The 16,347-nt window shown below is 36.0% G+C and overlaps 1 protein-coding gene across 1 annotated transcript in view; it reads right to left on the reverse strand.

The window, feature by feature from the left end:
• CSMD3 (CUB and Sushi multiple domains 3) overlaps positions 1–16,347 on the reverse strand; it is a 774,333-nt gene that overhangs the window by 489,623 nt on the left and 268,363 nt on the right. The window contains exon 7 of the mRNA XM_075495159.1: positions 2,677–2,985. Coding sequence (XP_075351274.1) covers positions 2,677–2,985 — 309 coding nt within the window. The remainder of the gene's footprint in view (positions 1–2,676; positions 2,986–16,347) is intronic.

A 16,347-nucleotide genomic window follows, 5' to 3' on the forward strand; every position in this document is an offset into this window, starting at 1 on the left:
TACAACTCTTATTCTACAGTTATCATTTTGCATCAATGCTAACATATCATAAAACAGCCCTATTCTGATCTCACCAGCAACATTCTCAAAAAAGCCTACAGTGAAGACTACATGTACAGGACATTTTTACCATTTAAATATACACATATGATATAGTTAAGTTTTAGTAAATTATATTTAGTATACTAAATTTTATCCTTTTCAAGTATTAATTAATTTGCATAGATTTGGGAGCATAATTCTTAAATTATGATCAAAAGCACAAGAAAATATATTTCAAAAGTAAAAAAATAATTTTTAATATCTATTAAATAGAGAAAGAATTAAAAAAGGAATTTACATAAATTTCTTAAGTAGCTCTTACATAGAGCTCCATGGTAATTTAATATGCAAGGCAAGACAAGTAGTTTTTATACTTTTGTGCATATTTCATTGTCAAAGAGAGGCTAAAATATTTCAATAGAAACCTACAGGAAACTCCATAGAAATACCTGTGGAATATCTCCCCATAATGGAAATTTCTTCAAGTCAATTAACAATATATAGTCTCACATTCACAAACATTCCTTCAAAATATGTCTGTGTCTTTGTAATGAGGAATATTTTATGGAAGACCATTACAGGTTATTTAATGAGGGCTAATTTTATTTGTTTTCATGGCTATTATAAGTATATAATCAAATATTGGTTTTTGCCAAGCAAAAATGGTATTTTTTTACTCAGTATATGAATACCCCCTCTAATAGCACACACACATATACTGTTCTGTGGGTATGATACACTAAAAAAATATTTAAAAGATTTTGTATAAAGAATGCTAGCAAAATCAAGACGTTAAATGTGGCATGAGGGAACAAACTGCACACAGAACTAGGTATGGGCTTTGTTCTCCAGTAAGGTCTATACAAGACTGATTTCATCTGTATGAGGGCTGTGATACCTTTTAGTACCTGTGACAAATATGTGACAAATAAGCACCATAACATTATTTTAGCAGTATCTTGGTCTCTAACATTTCTTTTTTTTCATAATGTAAGGTTTAGCACTTTAATATGACTAAGTAATTCAGAAGTATGTGCCTTACATATATCTTATATTAAAGGATAGGTCAGAGAAGAAAAGGACAGTGAAAAAACAGTGGAGAGGATATTGTACTGTAATGATTACAAACAGGAGATGGAAGAAACTGTATCACAATTACTGCCAAATTTAACTGCCAAATTAGTACACTCTCACATCTTTAAATTAGAAGATATTATTACAGGCCCTCAGATACTCCCTCATAACTGAAAATAAGCCTGGTTTTTTTTACTTGACCAAAGATGTTCTGAAGTGAATGCATAGCCACACAACCAGTACAAACCAAACCCTATTAATTAATCTATACCAGTTGATAGCCATGAAAATACTTCAGATTTGTACTAAAATTAATACAAATGAAACATAAATAGCTGTTTAATGATTTCTGTTTCATATGCAAACCAAATACAGTACTTGTTTTTCAGTTATCCTACTTAAATTACATGTTTTAAAATTCTGTAGAGCTGCAGCTCTGCTGTTTCAACAGGTGTTAGTAAATGAAGCTACAATAACTTATACTAGGTGACTATCTGATCCAGTAGAACGGATTCCAATCTAAAGTTTTCTTTACAAAATATCAACCATAAAATGAGACTTCTACAAATTGCTTGTGCTATAAAAGATGTTCCTCCCCCCTATATTTGTGTTTATAAATTCTTCGTGCACAATAGATTAACATGAAACAATGGATTAGCACACAATAAAAATTAAAAACGTATAATAAATAGTACTCAACAACATTAACCTGCAAAATTAAGCTGCTTCTTCCCTGGACTTGTGTATGTGTAAAAACATACCACATGCAATTTGTTTCTGAATGTCTATGCTGGTTAAATTAAGACATTCCAGCACTGCTGTTTCTCAGCCTCCTGTTTCACATATCGTCATTTATCTTTTAACACAAGAAATAATGCTTTGTTTATACTCCAAATGTTGTTCATTATTAGTACTTTAGCATGTGGATTAAATCTTCTGAATATAGGTACATATCAAATGGTATTTAGCTTTACTACTTTAATACTTGCAACTGAATTCCCTAGTGCTCTAAACTTTGCTTAATTCATTGATTTCGTGTTTGATAGAATAAAAATGTACAGATGTTTTAAAAAGCCAAAATTTTGCTGAAAATTTAAGAAGGGAGATGATTACAACTGCATCATAAATTAGTTTAGAACAAAGCAACTATTTATAAAGTACATTTTTTATGCTGTACTTGATTATGTCTAAACACATATGCAGAATAGATTAATATTTTAATCTCAATTCTCTAAACATTCATCAGATCTCACACTAAGCTTGACAGTGAAATATACAAGTGGCATCAAAAGAAAATTCCTTATTTTTCTCCTTTGTCTTTTTATAAATCAAATTAATTTAAACTACTACGACAGTATGATAATTAGTTTCATTTTTCCATCTGGCTACCCCACTAGAACTGAGTTTTAAGCAGATTTAATCCCTTTCCCATTTGGTTCAATTACATTTCCTGAATGGATACTTGACCCTTCACTTTTAATTTACTTGACCCTTCACTTTTAATTTATACAAAATATTTTTCCATAACTACATGGGCACAAGTAAAATAATATCCAATACCTCTATGAGTAACAACTGCAAGTTCTTTAGTTCTTTCTATCTGCTCAGCGTTTCTTGGTCGTCTTCTCGTGCTTTGTAAATTTGCTTGATGAAGGGAGAGTGTTTCCTTGGAAGTGGCCGACTCCAGAATTGATTTTCTTATATTCATAGCTTGCACTTGTTGCTCTTCAGAAGGTTGTCTATAGGTGGTCACTGCACTGGATACAGCAACATCAGCAGATGTGCTAGCAACAGTAATAGCACCAGTAGTGGCCGCAATACGCTCCTCTAACTCACCAGTGGAGGCAGTTTTGATCAAAGTGGAAGAACCTGTGGGACACACAGTAGCACTGGATGCTAACTTTTTCTTTTGAATTGTGTTTTCTGATCAGCCTAAGAGATTAAATTTCCCTCTGTTTAACATAGTAAGGACAACTGACATGAAAAGAGGAAAGTTGATATGCTTTATTTAAAAATTTGAAGTAATCAGAACATTTTTTAATACTAGTGAACATTTTGTAACTATAGTGATATTACACTTTTAGTTTTAAATGTCCTCAAAAACTTATAGTATAAACTTTTGTACCAGTCAGAATGACAGCACATAATTTCCACCCCTGCAAATTCAGTCTTGAAATCAGCATGGCTAGAGCAAAATATACAGCTATATCATTAAAAGGGACTCCACGTATAGAAAAGTGATAACCACCCTATCGAGGAGAGAAACAGCAGCATTATATAGTAACCTAGGTAGTAGGCGAAGTTTCCATACGCCAACTGCTAATAAGGCTGCCAAATACATTCATACATTTGATTCTTTTCATCAAAGCTTGACAGGGCTCTAAAAGCTCATTTAGACTCGATACAAGGCCAAGGGTACATGGATAGTAAAAGGTACACATTTAAACAAAACATCTAAGTATAATTATCTATACTTGATATTGCACGAAGGCTGCATCTGTAATTCTCTTTTTGCTTGCTGATTCCTGCAATAGGCCAGATTATTTTACTCAAAAAACCCACCCACAAAATGTTTGATGAGTTAAAAAACTGTCCATGCACTGTTTGTAAAAATATTAAGTTAATACTTCTAACTTGTCTAGTAGCTAAAATATATAACCCATGTAGGAATTTTTAATATTTTATTAACCTTTTCATCCTTCCTCATTCCCCAGATTTGGCTGCAAATGTTTGGAAGCCAAGTCTCTCACCTGTGAGCATTTAGAACATCTAACACAGTAGCAACTCCGTCTTGACTGGAACGAATAAATGACTGAGCAATGCATACTAAAATTCATAATAACAAATTAGCATAAACAAAGCTGATGTAGTAAACTGTACTATGTTACACTAGTATCTTTAAAACATGGCTTTTTTATTCCACAATAATGATTAAGGGGCTCTTGAACAGTCATTCAAACAATAATATTCCACACTTCTCTTTTTACTTCTGATCTGTCCTCTCACACTGACTTTGAGACTTGTCCTTTAAGTATAGTGAGTGATGACAGGATGGAAACAAACCAGAGTTTTTGCACTGTTAGAAGAACCTATACACTAGAAAATGGATATAAGAGTCCCAGAGGAACTGAGCAGTATATAGCATTTTTCATGCGCAAGGTATATCATATCTCTTGACAGAATTATCAAATGTACTATATAAATAAATGGAACAGAACCTAATGTCACAAATACTCAGTCTTGCTAATAAAGTCTTCTTTGGTTACTGCAGAAATTTTAAGCTAAAAATGTTTTATTTTCACATATTATTTTTGCTATCTTACATTTAATGTCTTAATATCTGTTCTGCAGTACAGCTACTTCTAAATCATACAGTGGTGGTCCCCCCTGCAAAACTAAACAACCTTAAAAGCACCAGGTAAGACTCCAGGTTTATGTGTCAGGGACCGAACCAAAAACTACTTACTGTCCTATGATGACAGCGGTATATGTAACTAAAATAGACCTAGATATGTTTTATTCTTTATTTCAGAATAAAACAATAGAATTGTCACAACAATTAATAATATCAAAAGACTAGACTAGTTATGATTCAGGATACAATAAATTTTGACAGACTGGTATCAAGATTAAAACATAGAAAATACAAGTGTATAGTCAAGAGATATTTTGGAACAGGATAATGTTAATTAAAACAAAGAAAACTTATTGCATGTTACATAACCATTACTGTTAAAGAAAAATCTATGTGGACGCATCTTTATCATGCAAGCAAATGTACAAGAACAGGCAGTCACCTGCTCCCAATATCAAGCTCAAAGCAAAATTATATTCAGAATCTCAGTCAAATGATGTTATGTTCTAGTGCTTTAAAGAGGCACAGCACTTTAAGTGAAAACAAGTTAAGAGAAAGTTCATCTCAAAAGAAAAAAACAGGAAAAATTATGCTTACTTAAAGCTTCAAAGCTTATACATTGAAAAGTACTGTACTACTTTGATACAGAAGCAACTTTCAAGCCAAAAACCTAACTTGTTAGGCTTCCACATCCACTTACACTGCAAAAAAGAACTCATGCAGAAGATCAGTAAAGTTAAACAGCGTGTTGTGATTTACATGGAAGATTTTAAGACAAAATTAATGTTATGTATAAACAATCTGGTAAGTATCAGCTACTGCTTAGAAGAGATGCATTCACGTTTGCCTAAATTTCATCTGTAATCTGTAAAAGCATGAACTTTGGTGTCTTAGTATTATATGAAAACAGGTTTAGACCAACTGAAACACCTATGTTGTATGGGCAATGTAGCATACTCTCCACTTCAGTCATCTGCAGTCAAATCTGACATTTCAGTTTGTCCTAGACACTATTTTAAAAATTATAATTTCCTATATGATACAACACCCCCCCCATATTATTTTCCCTTAATATTCTGGTTAAAAAATAAAAAAAGACAAACTTGCAATGAAAAATGATACAAGCAGGAAGAAAAGAAGACTGATTTCTGCTTTTTGGATAAAGTTTAAACCAACAATTTTCAGTCAGCTGAACTCAACTCAGAGGTAGGTCATCACTTTGAATTTACAATCAGCAACTGAGAAAATTTGAGGCTTGAGGAACTGCCAGGCTGCACCACGGGAGGAAGCAATAAGGATGTGGAGGCAAGAAAGAGTAATTGTTCCTTGGGACATGGGTTCACAAAGAAAGGGAACCTGACCAGCCTAGACTAAAGCAGTCTGAGACCTACTAGACTGGACTACCATTTCTCTAAGTGAGTCCCTGTGGATGGAGAACAGATTAAAATCAGTAAAACTGAGGACCTTTGATATGTCAGATTAGACTGCTTAGGTGAGGAAAGATTTGAAGTGGTATTTACACATAAAACTTCGCAACTATATAGAAGTGGAAGGAGATCAAGCTGGTTATCTACAGAGCAATTCAGTTCAGAAAACTAGTCTGAATGAAACACTACTCAAAAGTGTTGTAATTGCTAAAACTTTTGATAATGCAAACATATGGAAGACCCATAAGCCTTTCTATTTATATAGGAGTGGAGGTTGCTCCTGATTCCAGGATCATTTTTAGTAAAGGAAAGAGGCAAGAGCCTTTGACATTTGCCTGAGACAAAGCTCCAAAAATAGATTATGAATCTGTGCTAGATGCACACACTTCGCATATGCAATATGCTACAAGTATACACAGGGTTCCTGTTGTAAACATGATAGCAAAGGAAATTTACCCCAGATAAACTCGTAGTGGAAGTTCTCATTTAAATTAATCTAATGGACTAACTTTTTACAAGTAATCCCTGAGGGAATAAAATAATCTAGGGAGATAATTAATACCGTTGCCCACTCTGCAGAAGCATTCACCAGCAAAAAAATTAAGGCAGAAAATTATATGTAATACAGTGAAAATGTTTTTATTGAAAAAGATTTTTTTCCTTCCCTTTTAGAAGACTATGACTTGGGAAAGCTTCCCTTTAAAACGAGGAATGCTAGAACAATGTATCTTCCCTCTCTAATCAGTACAGATATTTAAAATGTATTCATGTCAGTTGTAAGTAATGTGCCAATACTAAATTAAAATTTAACAACTTTTAGAAACTAGGCCTGAAAAAAAAGCAATCACAATCGTTCATATGTGTTGGAAAGCAGAATCAGACAAATGCAATTCTTTTTATAGATCTTAATTTGAATCTCTATACCCTTTAGAAATAAGCTGTTTTCTTAACCAAAATCAATTAATTTCAGACAAGACAACCTGAGTTTTATGCTCATTTTAGAAGCTTGAGCTCTATACCATGTTAACATGTTGTGTTCAATCCCAGATTAAAATGTAGATTTCAGCTGTGGCTGTTGTCTCTTATTAAACCAGAATTGTTTTTCTCTTCCAGTTCCACACACTTCTACAAGGTAAAGTACCAGTGATTAGTCAACATGTGTTAACACATGATTTAAGGAGGTTTTTTTATAACATTAACATAATTAACTACCAATATTTAATTGCCATTCTTTCTTACAAGATATGACTGAGAATTATGTTTTAGCAGGATTCAAACAGATAGGATTTTAAGGAAAATTAATTAATTCACTAAATTAAAGAGACTGTGAAATTACAAAATTATCATGCTTTCAGATATTAACCATTGACTGGACTGAAAGAAACTATTTCCAGCACAATGCCATTTTTAATAAAGCTTTGACATGAAGTATGTTACCGTAACTTCTTTTATTACAAGCCAAATATTATAATTCCACAGACTGAAAGCACAGCCAGTAAAACTTGACAAAGTTGAAAGCTCACCATTAAATGTCTGAAATGCAACTAAAGAAGTTGACTCATAAAGAATTATTCAGCAAAAGTTTTAAAGATTTTCTAAATTTGCTTGTATTTCAGAGACAACTGATGAACAAACAAATGTTCTAATACTATTTATTTGTCCACTGGTTAGTAATACCATGCTGATTAGGAGTCAAACCGACCGAAAAAGAGCGAACATTCTGTAGTGTGAGTTTGGTTCATATAACACTGGGATCAAAAGAAATTTTATCCACCAGATCATAGAATAACTCAGGGCAAAATGGACCTCAGGAGGTCTCTTGTTGTCACAACAACCTAAAGCAGGATCAGCCATGAGATCAGACCAGTTGCTCAGGGCTTTATCCAGTCAGGTCTGGAGAAAATGTCCTAGGATGGAGACTGCACAATCCCCCTGAGCAATTTGCTCAAATGCATTACTTTCCTCACAGAAGAAAAGTTTCTCTTTATATCTGGCCTGAAGATCTCATTTCAAATTTTTTCAGCTGTCTTTCATCCTCACACCATGCTCCACCATGAAAAGCTTGGCTCTGTCTTTTCAATAACACCCTTGCAGGTATTTGGAAGCTGCTATTAGCTTTCCCCTTTTCTCCAGGCTGAAAAAGCCCAGCTCCCTCAGCCTCTCCTCACAGGGCAAGTGCTCAAGCCCCCAACCATCCTGGTGGCCCTCCACTGAACTTGAGCAAAGAACTCCTCTTTCCTGTCATGGGGCCCAAAACTTGAGGCACTATTCCAGCCCTGGTCACAGGAGTGTTGAGTAAAGGACAATAATCCTTTCCTTTGATCTACTGGCTACATCCCTGTTAATATAACCCGGGATGTTGTTGGCCCTCTTTGCTGCCAGGGCACATGGCTGGGTCACGCTCAGTTTGCTGTCTGCCACGACCCACAGGGACTTTTCAGCTTTGCTCCTTGCTATCAGCCAGTCCTGCTGCCAGGGGTCCTTCCTACCCAGGTTGCAGGGCTTTATATTTGCCCTTGTTGAGTTTCATAAGATTCCTGTCAGCCCATTCCTCCAGCTTGTCTATGTCGCTATGGATGGCAAACCTGTCCTCAACTATATTGACTGTTGACTGACATTTTGGTGTCATCTGCAAATCCAATGAGATTGCACCCTGTCACTGATTCAAGCTCATTGATAAACACATTGAACAGAACTTGTACCAGGACAGATCTCTGCAGCACTCCACTTGTTACTGGACTCTAGGTAGAGTATGGGCCATTTATGACTATCCTCTAAATGTACATGTTTTTAACTTCAGCAGTGGAAGAACAGATGAAAACTGGCAAATTGTTAATAAATGGGATCCCAAATAAATGGGATCTAAGGCTACTGTTCAGCAGCTATTCTAACTCATTACAATTAGTTTTGCTGATTAATTCCTAGGAATCAGATTTAGTTCAAACTGTGAGAGCAAGCAGGTATATTCACTATCTTGTTTATTCAGGATGAATTCAAGATGCAGGACTTTATTAGTTCTTGACACATATGATCCAACCGCAGACTTCCCAAGCAAAGCTAAAGGTCCTTAATGCAGATGACCTTAAATGGGACTCACTATAGTAAAGTGCTAATGAGGACAGCCTGGGATTTTTCCTGTGTATCTTAGTAGCAAGAAGTAAGCTATTCTATCCTTTTGCAATGGGTAATTGAGAAAAGAAGTGTTGACAGTCTTAAGCAAAAATAAAATGCATATTTCATTAAAGAAAAAAGAGGTGGTTACAATTATATATAGAATTTCCAAAAAGACTAATCACTACATTACATCTTCATTCTTCTTTCAGATGTTCAAGGACTTTCAGTCAAGACTTATTTAGTATCCTTACTTAAAACCTTTCCATAGTTAACTAACTTTGCAGTGACCAGTGCATCCTATTAAGAAGGGGGATTTTTTTGCTAATAAAACTTCTTAATTAACTCTTCTTTTTGATGTTCTGTGTCATTAAATATGTGCTGCCTGCAAGACTTTCCAATAAAGTTACAAACATAATTAGAAGAATGTATTCTGGATCTGTTAAAGGAATTTTCAAGTTAGTGTAGATATAACAGCTTATTTGACTCTTTTAACATATTTTCTAGATCTCTTTCCAGCCTTATTATTTTCACAAATCTTTTTTATTCTTCATAAATTTCTAGTATTTTTACCTACTCTTCAGTTCATATTACAGTTTTGCTTCTGTTAATTTACAAGTAAGTAATAGAAAAGAAAGGAATCTGAAATGCAAATATATGTTTGAGAATATAAAATCAGTACAAACAGCTGACATAAAACATTCTTCTGACCAAATCAATTTTCAGTTCCCAGCTATTCAGGAAGGAAAGAAAACTGTGGATTTAAAGAAATACATGACTGAAAAAATACGGTTCAAAACAAGTTTCTAGACTTCAGTTCAAACAGGCAATGATCCCTGGATTTATCCAAATAGCAAAGACACCAAAAGCTGTCTAGACAGAATTTTAATATAAGTACTTTTTGCTTCCTTTTGTTTTCATGTTGTCCACAATTTGTGTCAATTGATTCAGAATTTAATTTTTATTTATTTTTGGTACCCTAAGGCACTTCTTTGCATTACTGCATTCTCTTATGATTTTTTTAATTTGCATTTTTTTTCTCTCTTTTTTCAACTTCTCTATTGTTATTTCTTTCTTCTCTTTCTCTCCATCTTTTATATTAATTTTAAATGTAAACCGACTGCTGCAGTAAGACATACCAGAACAGTCTGGAAGTAACAATTAAGCATCAACCAGAAATTTTCAGGGATGAAGGAGATAAAGACATTTCTCATGCTTCAGTACATAGAAATGCATCTCTCTATGATTTTCCAGATGCTTCTCTCAGTGAATTTACGATCACCTGAAATTTTTTCAGTAGATACTGAAAATACAGTAAATTTGTGTATCTTAATTTTATATAACTGACTACTTTTGAAAATCTAAATTTCTATCCAGATAAAGTTAACTTTCTAGTTTTTGATAATACAGAAATTCCAAATATCTTAACATGATTTATCTGCCTTCCACTAAACTCAGGACATAGACAGAGAACTACCATTTTTTGTTCTTTTGCATATCTCTATCCAAATCATAGATTTTATTCCAGTAAGATATGTTTGTTTAATAGAAAAACAATATGAAAATGACCAACCTAGACACACGTATGGATACTGTTCTTTCAGTTGGTTTAACTTCAGTGATAAAATACTTTTTGAAAGGCCTATTACTTTTAAGAAAAAAAACAAAAATAAAACCAAACTTTAACACAAATTAATGTTTTTAAATGAGAAAGCAGTGATTTGTAATACAAAAGAATTATTTTCATATGATCATTTGTTGCATAGATATAGTCATACTTTGCTTTCTTCTCAAAAGAGGTGCGCATCATTGCAAGATAAATCTGTGGAATCCGCCATAATTATACAAAAAACCTTATAAATTCTTCAAGACTCTCTTTCAACAATATTATAGGAATCTGTGAAATGAATGATAAAATGCTGGGAATGGAAAGTATTCACATCTATTGGCCTTATTTACTAGTAGTCATCTTACAAATTGTATTGTCATCTTATTGTATTTGTCAACTAAAAAGCCTTGCCAATATTGTCTTATATAATTATTTTCTTCGTAATTTGCTCTTGTGAATCATAGTGGAACAGAAAGATTTATTTACCCTTTTTAAGGATAGGATAACATCAAATAGGCAAATCTTCAAGAATAATCACTATACAGACTATGTACATAGCAATGTATATAGCAACCATGTAATAAAAAGATAAGTTTCTTTCTGTCCCAGGAACTACTTAGGACAAAAGGAAACGGAATGCATTTTATACATTCTGCAATGCAAAATATAACCCACTGTGCTTAGCTTGGACCATACACCAGAACAGAACCTGCTGCTCCACTCCTTCATGAATGGGATTTTAATGACTGGATTTTGGACAGTTTTGGAAAGCATCCTCCTTCAAGATTTTAAGCAGAAGAATCAAGAAATAAAAGGGAAATTATATCAACTTTAATTTATTGCTGGTATGTATGCTATAACTTGCCTTCTTAAAACAAAAAAAAAGGGTTTAAACCAAGAAGTTAAAAACTATCATAAAATCCTGTATGTACCTTTTCAAAAAATACTTTGATGTGAACTTGCATCATGGACATTTAATCAGAAGTTTCCATAAGTTCAAAATTTAAAGGTTCTGGTTTCTAATTCTGTTTCTTCTGTCGCCTTGGACATGCCATTATATTGTAGTGCTCTCATTTCTTATCAACAAAATGAAATTCACACTTTCCTTTTACTGCCTGGGGGATATTAGTTACCTAATACCTGGTCAGTGCTATAAGCAAGTAAACTAGCATGCATAAATCAAATATACAGTTCCAGATAGAACAATACTTGCTAAAGCCAGAATTATCTATTGATACAAGTTTGACACTCCTACTTTTTATTTTTTCAATGAAGTTCAGATGCGTGGAAAAATAATGAATTAAAAAACCAGTAATAATTGTTTTTCATTTACTCTTAATATAAAAAACTCTTTGTATCATTGCTCTCATGTATCTAGGTTAGGTATCTAATCTTTGCCCTAAGCAGGCTAAATGCCCAAATTTTCTATTCCAAATCCAGTGTTAGGCATCAAGGAGCTATTTGACACAAACTTATTACTAAAGATTACTAAAGTAATTTAAGACTTCAAAAATTTATCCAATGAATTAATCTTCACTACAGGCAAGATAATTTTAAGAGTTAATGATTTTTTTTCTTGTTAGAAATAATGTGAAGTTCTTAGAAAGGCTGTTCATTTACTAGGCAAATGGCAAAGACACGCTTGCAGAAAAGGTATCTTGCAAGTTTACCCTAATATCAGCCTGTATACGTTCATTGCATAGGAAAGAATACAAATCTTAATACTTAAGCACATTTTTTGCATTGTTTACTCTACCTGTGTCCAGCAAAATTAACAGAGAACGACACAGAAATTCTGAAGACTGTAGCCCTAAAAGTATAATTTTGTCATTAGTAATACAAGGCCACAGGATTTGTGTTGACCCCTTGCAGGGTTGCCTTGGCCTGAGGTTGTTTTCACTAGTTTTGGTAATTTGTAGTGGTCGAGTGAATATTTCCTGACCTGTTTGTATTTTGAGAATGTTGTGCTCTGAGAATACTGCATACAGTAAAGCTCTGATACAGCTACACAGTCACTGTATAACAAGCAACAGCCCTTTACACTTACTGCGGCTGAGGGAGGCTAACGTGCAACTTTCAGATTTTAGTAAAGAACAATGAGAAAGAAGCAGCCTGTGTTAAGAAAACATATAAAAAGGAACAATTGAACTCCAAGACTGAAGAGGAAGCCCCCCTCCGAATATTAAACTCATCCCAACACAGACCCTCGGATGCTATCAATTCATTGGAACCCCCACCCCAGGGGCACAGTGAAAAGGGTGAAAATAAGACAAGAGAAAAATAGTGGAGAATAGGAAGGCAGTTCTTAACTTTTATAAATGTATTATTATTATTGAGGCTTTTCTGTATTAGATAATTTAGAGTACCAGACAATTAAAACTTTAATTGGAATAACAATAAATTGTTAACTCCATATAAATTGCATTCCCTTCGGCCATAACAAGATTCTGTGTCTAACATTATACTAACTTTATCCAACAAACTTTGGATCTGAAGTTTTTTACACCAAACATAAATTATGTTTCTATGTATCTTACACCGCTGCAGTACTGTTCAATGACTGTCTGGACTCTGAGGGCTCTAAATGGGCCCAGCCTTCCCTGGGCCTCCCCCTACCTACGCTCATGCATCCAGGACCCCTAGACTGGAGCCATCAGTCCCTGCCCCAGCAACACCACAGCAGTGCTGGTTCCCAGCTCTTCACAGCGCTGCCCCACCTGGCCATGGGGCTAATGTCCCTGCTTAGCCTTGGCCCGTCCCTGTTCCCATGGAGCTACCCAATGCCCAGGGCTGGGTCTGCCTCCAGCTGCCCCCCAGCCTGCCCTGCTCCCTGGCTGGAGGCAGTGGGCCCAGCACTGGCTGGGATCCCCCACAGGACCCCCTCTGGTCCCCAGCTCGCCAGCCCTCAGGGAGCCATTGGCCCTTGCTGCACCCTGACAATTACTGTGTCTTAATCACTGTGAAAAATACAATGCCTATGAACAAAACAAAGCATTACATTTGACAAGAAGTATTATTCTTCTCTTATTTCTCACTCAGAATAAATAAATGAAGTTAATCTCTAAACAGAGTAAATGTTAATTATAAAGTAATGCAAAGTTGCATGAATTATAAATTAAACTGTACCATCTTTTATTTTTTTGTTTTATGTAAAAGGTCAGGACAGGCTAAAAAATAATACTTTTTAAGAAAGGTCAAGTCCTAAGTGAGATGAAAACAATTCTCTGGCAAGGAAGAAGGTTTCTGCAGTATAGAAACTGATTCAAAATCCACTTAAGGCTTTACAGAGATAAAGCTATTCCTGCAGAACATTAGGTGCTGTCAGCATCAAGTGGGCAATAAGTGAACTTTTGAGCTATGAAGTGAGCATCCAGTGCAAAACAAGAGCTTTGCCTCAGGAAAAGCTTCCCTGTGAGATGCACCCAGTGATCCATTAGCCAACGATTTCAAGATGTCTTAAACTAAAGGCTTACACATTTAAATAAATTTCAAATGTATTCTTAAGAGAGTTACATATGTATTGCCTTAATGAGCATTTCAGGCAATTTTGGACCTCGATACAATGATAGTCATGAAAGAGTTCTCTTTCACTAGCTAAAATGCTTACCAATATCCAAAATAGCTATCTCAGTTACTGCAAGTATCTTTCCTTAGCAGTGTATTAAGTTGTACAAAGAAATGCTCACAAAGAGGCATCTTTGACAGGAGAAAGATATATTGACAGGTCTAAAAATATGGCAATTAGAGTTTCAGAAATGGCAGCTGGTTTTGGGTACTTCTTACATTCCTTAGCTGATAGAACTTAAGGAGGTCAAATTTTGAGATGACTGGCTGCTCAGCATATCTGAACACTTCAGACTGTCACAGAAGGTTGGAAGGCACCTCTGGAGATTGTCTAGTCCACCTCCACCTTCTAAAAGCTGGATCAATGTGGTGGGTTGACCCTGTCTGGATGCCAGGTGCCCACCAAAGCCGCTCTATCACTCCCCCTCTTCAACTGGACAGGGGAGAGAAAATACAATGAAAGACTCATGGGTTGAGATCAGGACAGGGAGAGATCACTCACCAATTACCATCATGGGCAAAACAGGCTCGACTTGGGGAAATCAGTTTAATTTATTACCAATCAGGTCAGGGTAGGATAATGAGAAATAAACCCCAAATCTTAAAACACCTTCCCCCCACCCCCCCCCTTCTTCCCAGGCTTAACTTCACTCCAGATTTTCTCTATCTCCTTCCCCCCGAGCGGCGCAAGGGGACAGGGAATGGGGGTTGCAGTCAGTTCATCACAGGTTGTCTCTGCCGCTCCTTCCTCCTCGGGGGGCGGGACTCCTCACACTCTTCCCCTGCTCCAGCATGGAGTCCCTCCCACGGGAGACAGTTCTCCACAAACTTCTCTAACATGAGTCCTTCCCACAGGCTGCAGTTCTTCATGAACTGCTCCAGCGTGGGTCCCTTCCACGGGGTCACAAGTCCTGCCAGCAAACCTGCTCCAGCATGGGCTCCTCTCTCCATGGGTCCACAGGTTCTGCCAGGAGCCTGCTCCAGTGCGGGGTCTCCATGGGGTCACAGCCTCCTTTGGGCATCCATCTGCTCCGGTGTGGAGTCCTCCATGGGCTGCAGGGGATATCTGCTCCACCATTAACCATCATGGGCTTCAGAGGGACAGCCTGCCTCACCATGGTCTTCACCAGAGGCTGCAGGGGAATCTCTGCTCCGGCACCTGGAGCACCTCCTCCCCCTCCTTCTTCACTGACCTGGGTGTCTGCAGACTTGTTTCTCTCACATATTCTCACTCCTCTCTCCTGCTGCAGTTGCTGTTGCACAGGTTTTTTTCCCCTTATTAAATATGTTATCCCAGAAGCACTACCACTGTCGCTGATGGGCTCAGCCTTGGCCAGCGGCAGGTCCATCTTGCAGATGGCTGGCATTTGCTCTATAGGACGTAGGGGAAGCTTCTAGCAGCTTCTCAAAGACGCCACCCCTGTAGCCCCCCTGCTACCAAAAGCTTGCCACGCAAACCCAATACAGTCAACTAAAGCAGGTTGCTCAGAATAGTGTCCAGTCATGTCCAGTTTCCATCTCTACAGGGATAGAGACACCCACAGCCTCCTTGGGAAACTTGTTCCATTTTTCAATCACACTTACAGTAAAAAGATTTCTTCTGTTTAAATGGAATTTCCCATATTTCAATATGTGCCCATTACCATTTATCCTTTCACTGGGCACCGCTGAGAATAGTCTGGCTCCATCTTTGTTACTCCTTCTCATCAGATATTTATATACATATGCACCAACATCCCTGTTTATTTTTAAAAGTAGTGATCTGTTGAAGTGTCTTAAAAACTGATATTCTTTAAATTGGAATCACATGTTTTTGAAAGTGCGTATCTGAACTAGAAATTTAGAATAATATATCTTCTACACATTCTTTTCATTTTTTTCTGTTCCTTATAAAAATACCCTACTCTCAAGTCTAACTGTCTCCTGTGACAATCATATTCTTGGATGTAAGTTCTGTAGGTCAGCAAGTCAATTTATTTTCTAGAAAAACTCAAAGCTGACACTGGAAAAAAATCTCTCTGACAAGATCACGTGTCATTTTCACCCTAAAGAATACTCTCAAAAATAAAAATTAAATTTGTATGAAGTTATCAATATTTGTTAAGTTTGTTGAGACAGTGAAATACCCTCTGAAGCTGTTCAGCTTCCTCAAGTTATCTGAAATG

The sequence above is a fragment of the Mycteria americana genome, chromosome 2 (genome assembly GCF_035582795.1).
Source record: "Mycteria americana isolate JAX WOST 10 ecotype Jacksonville Zoo and Gardens chromosome 2, USCA_MyAme_1.0, whole genome shotgun sequence".
NCBI lineage: Eukaryota > Metazoa > Chordata > Aves > Ciconiiformes > Ciconiidae > Mycteria > Mycteria americana.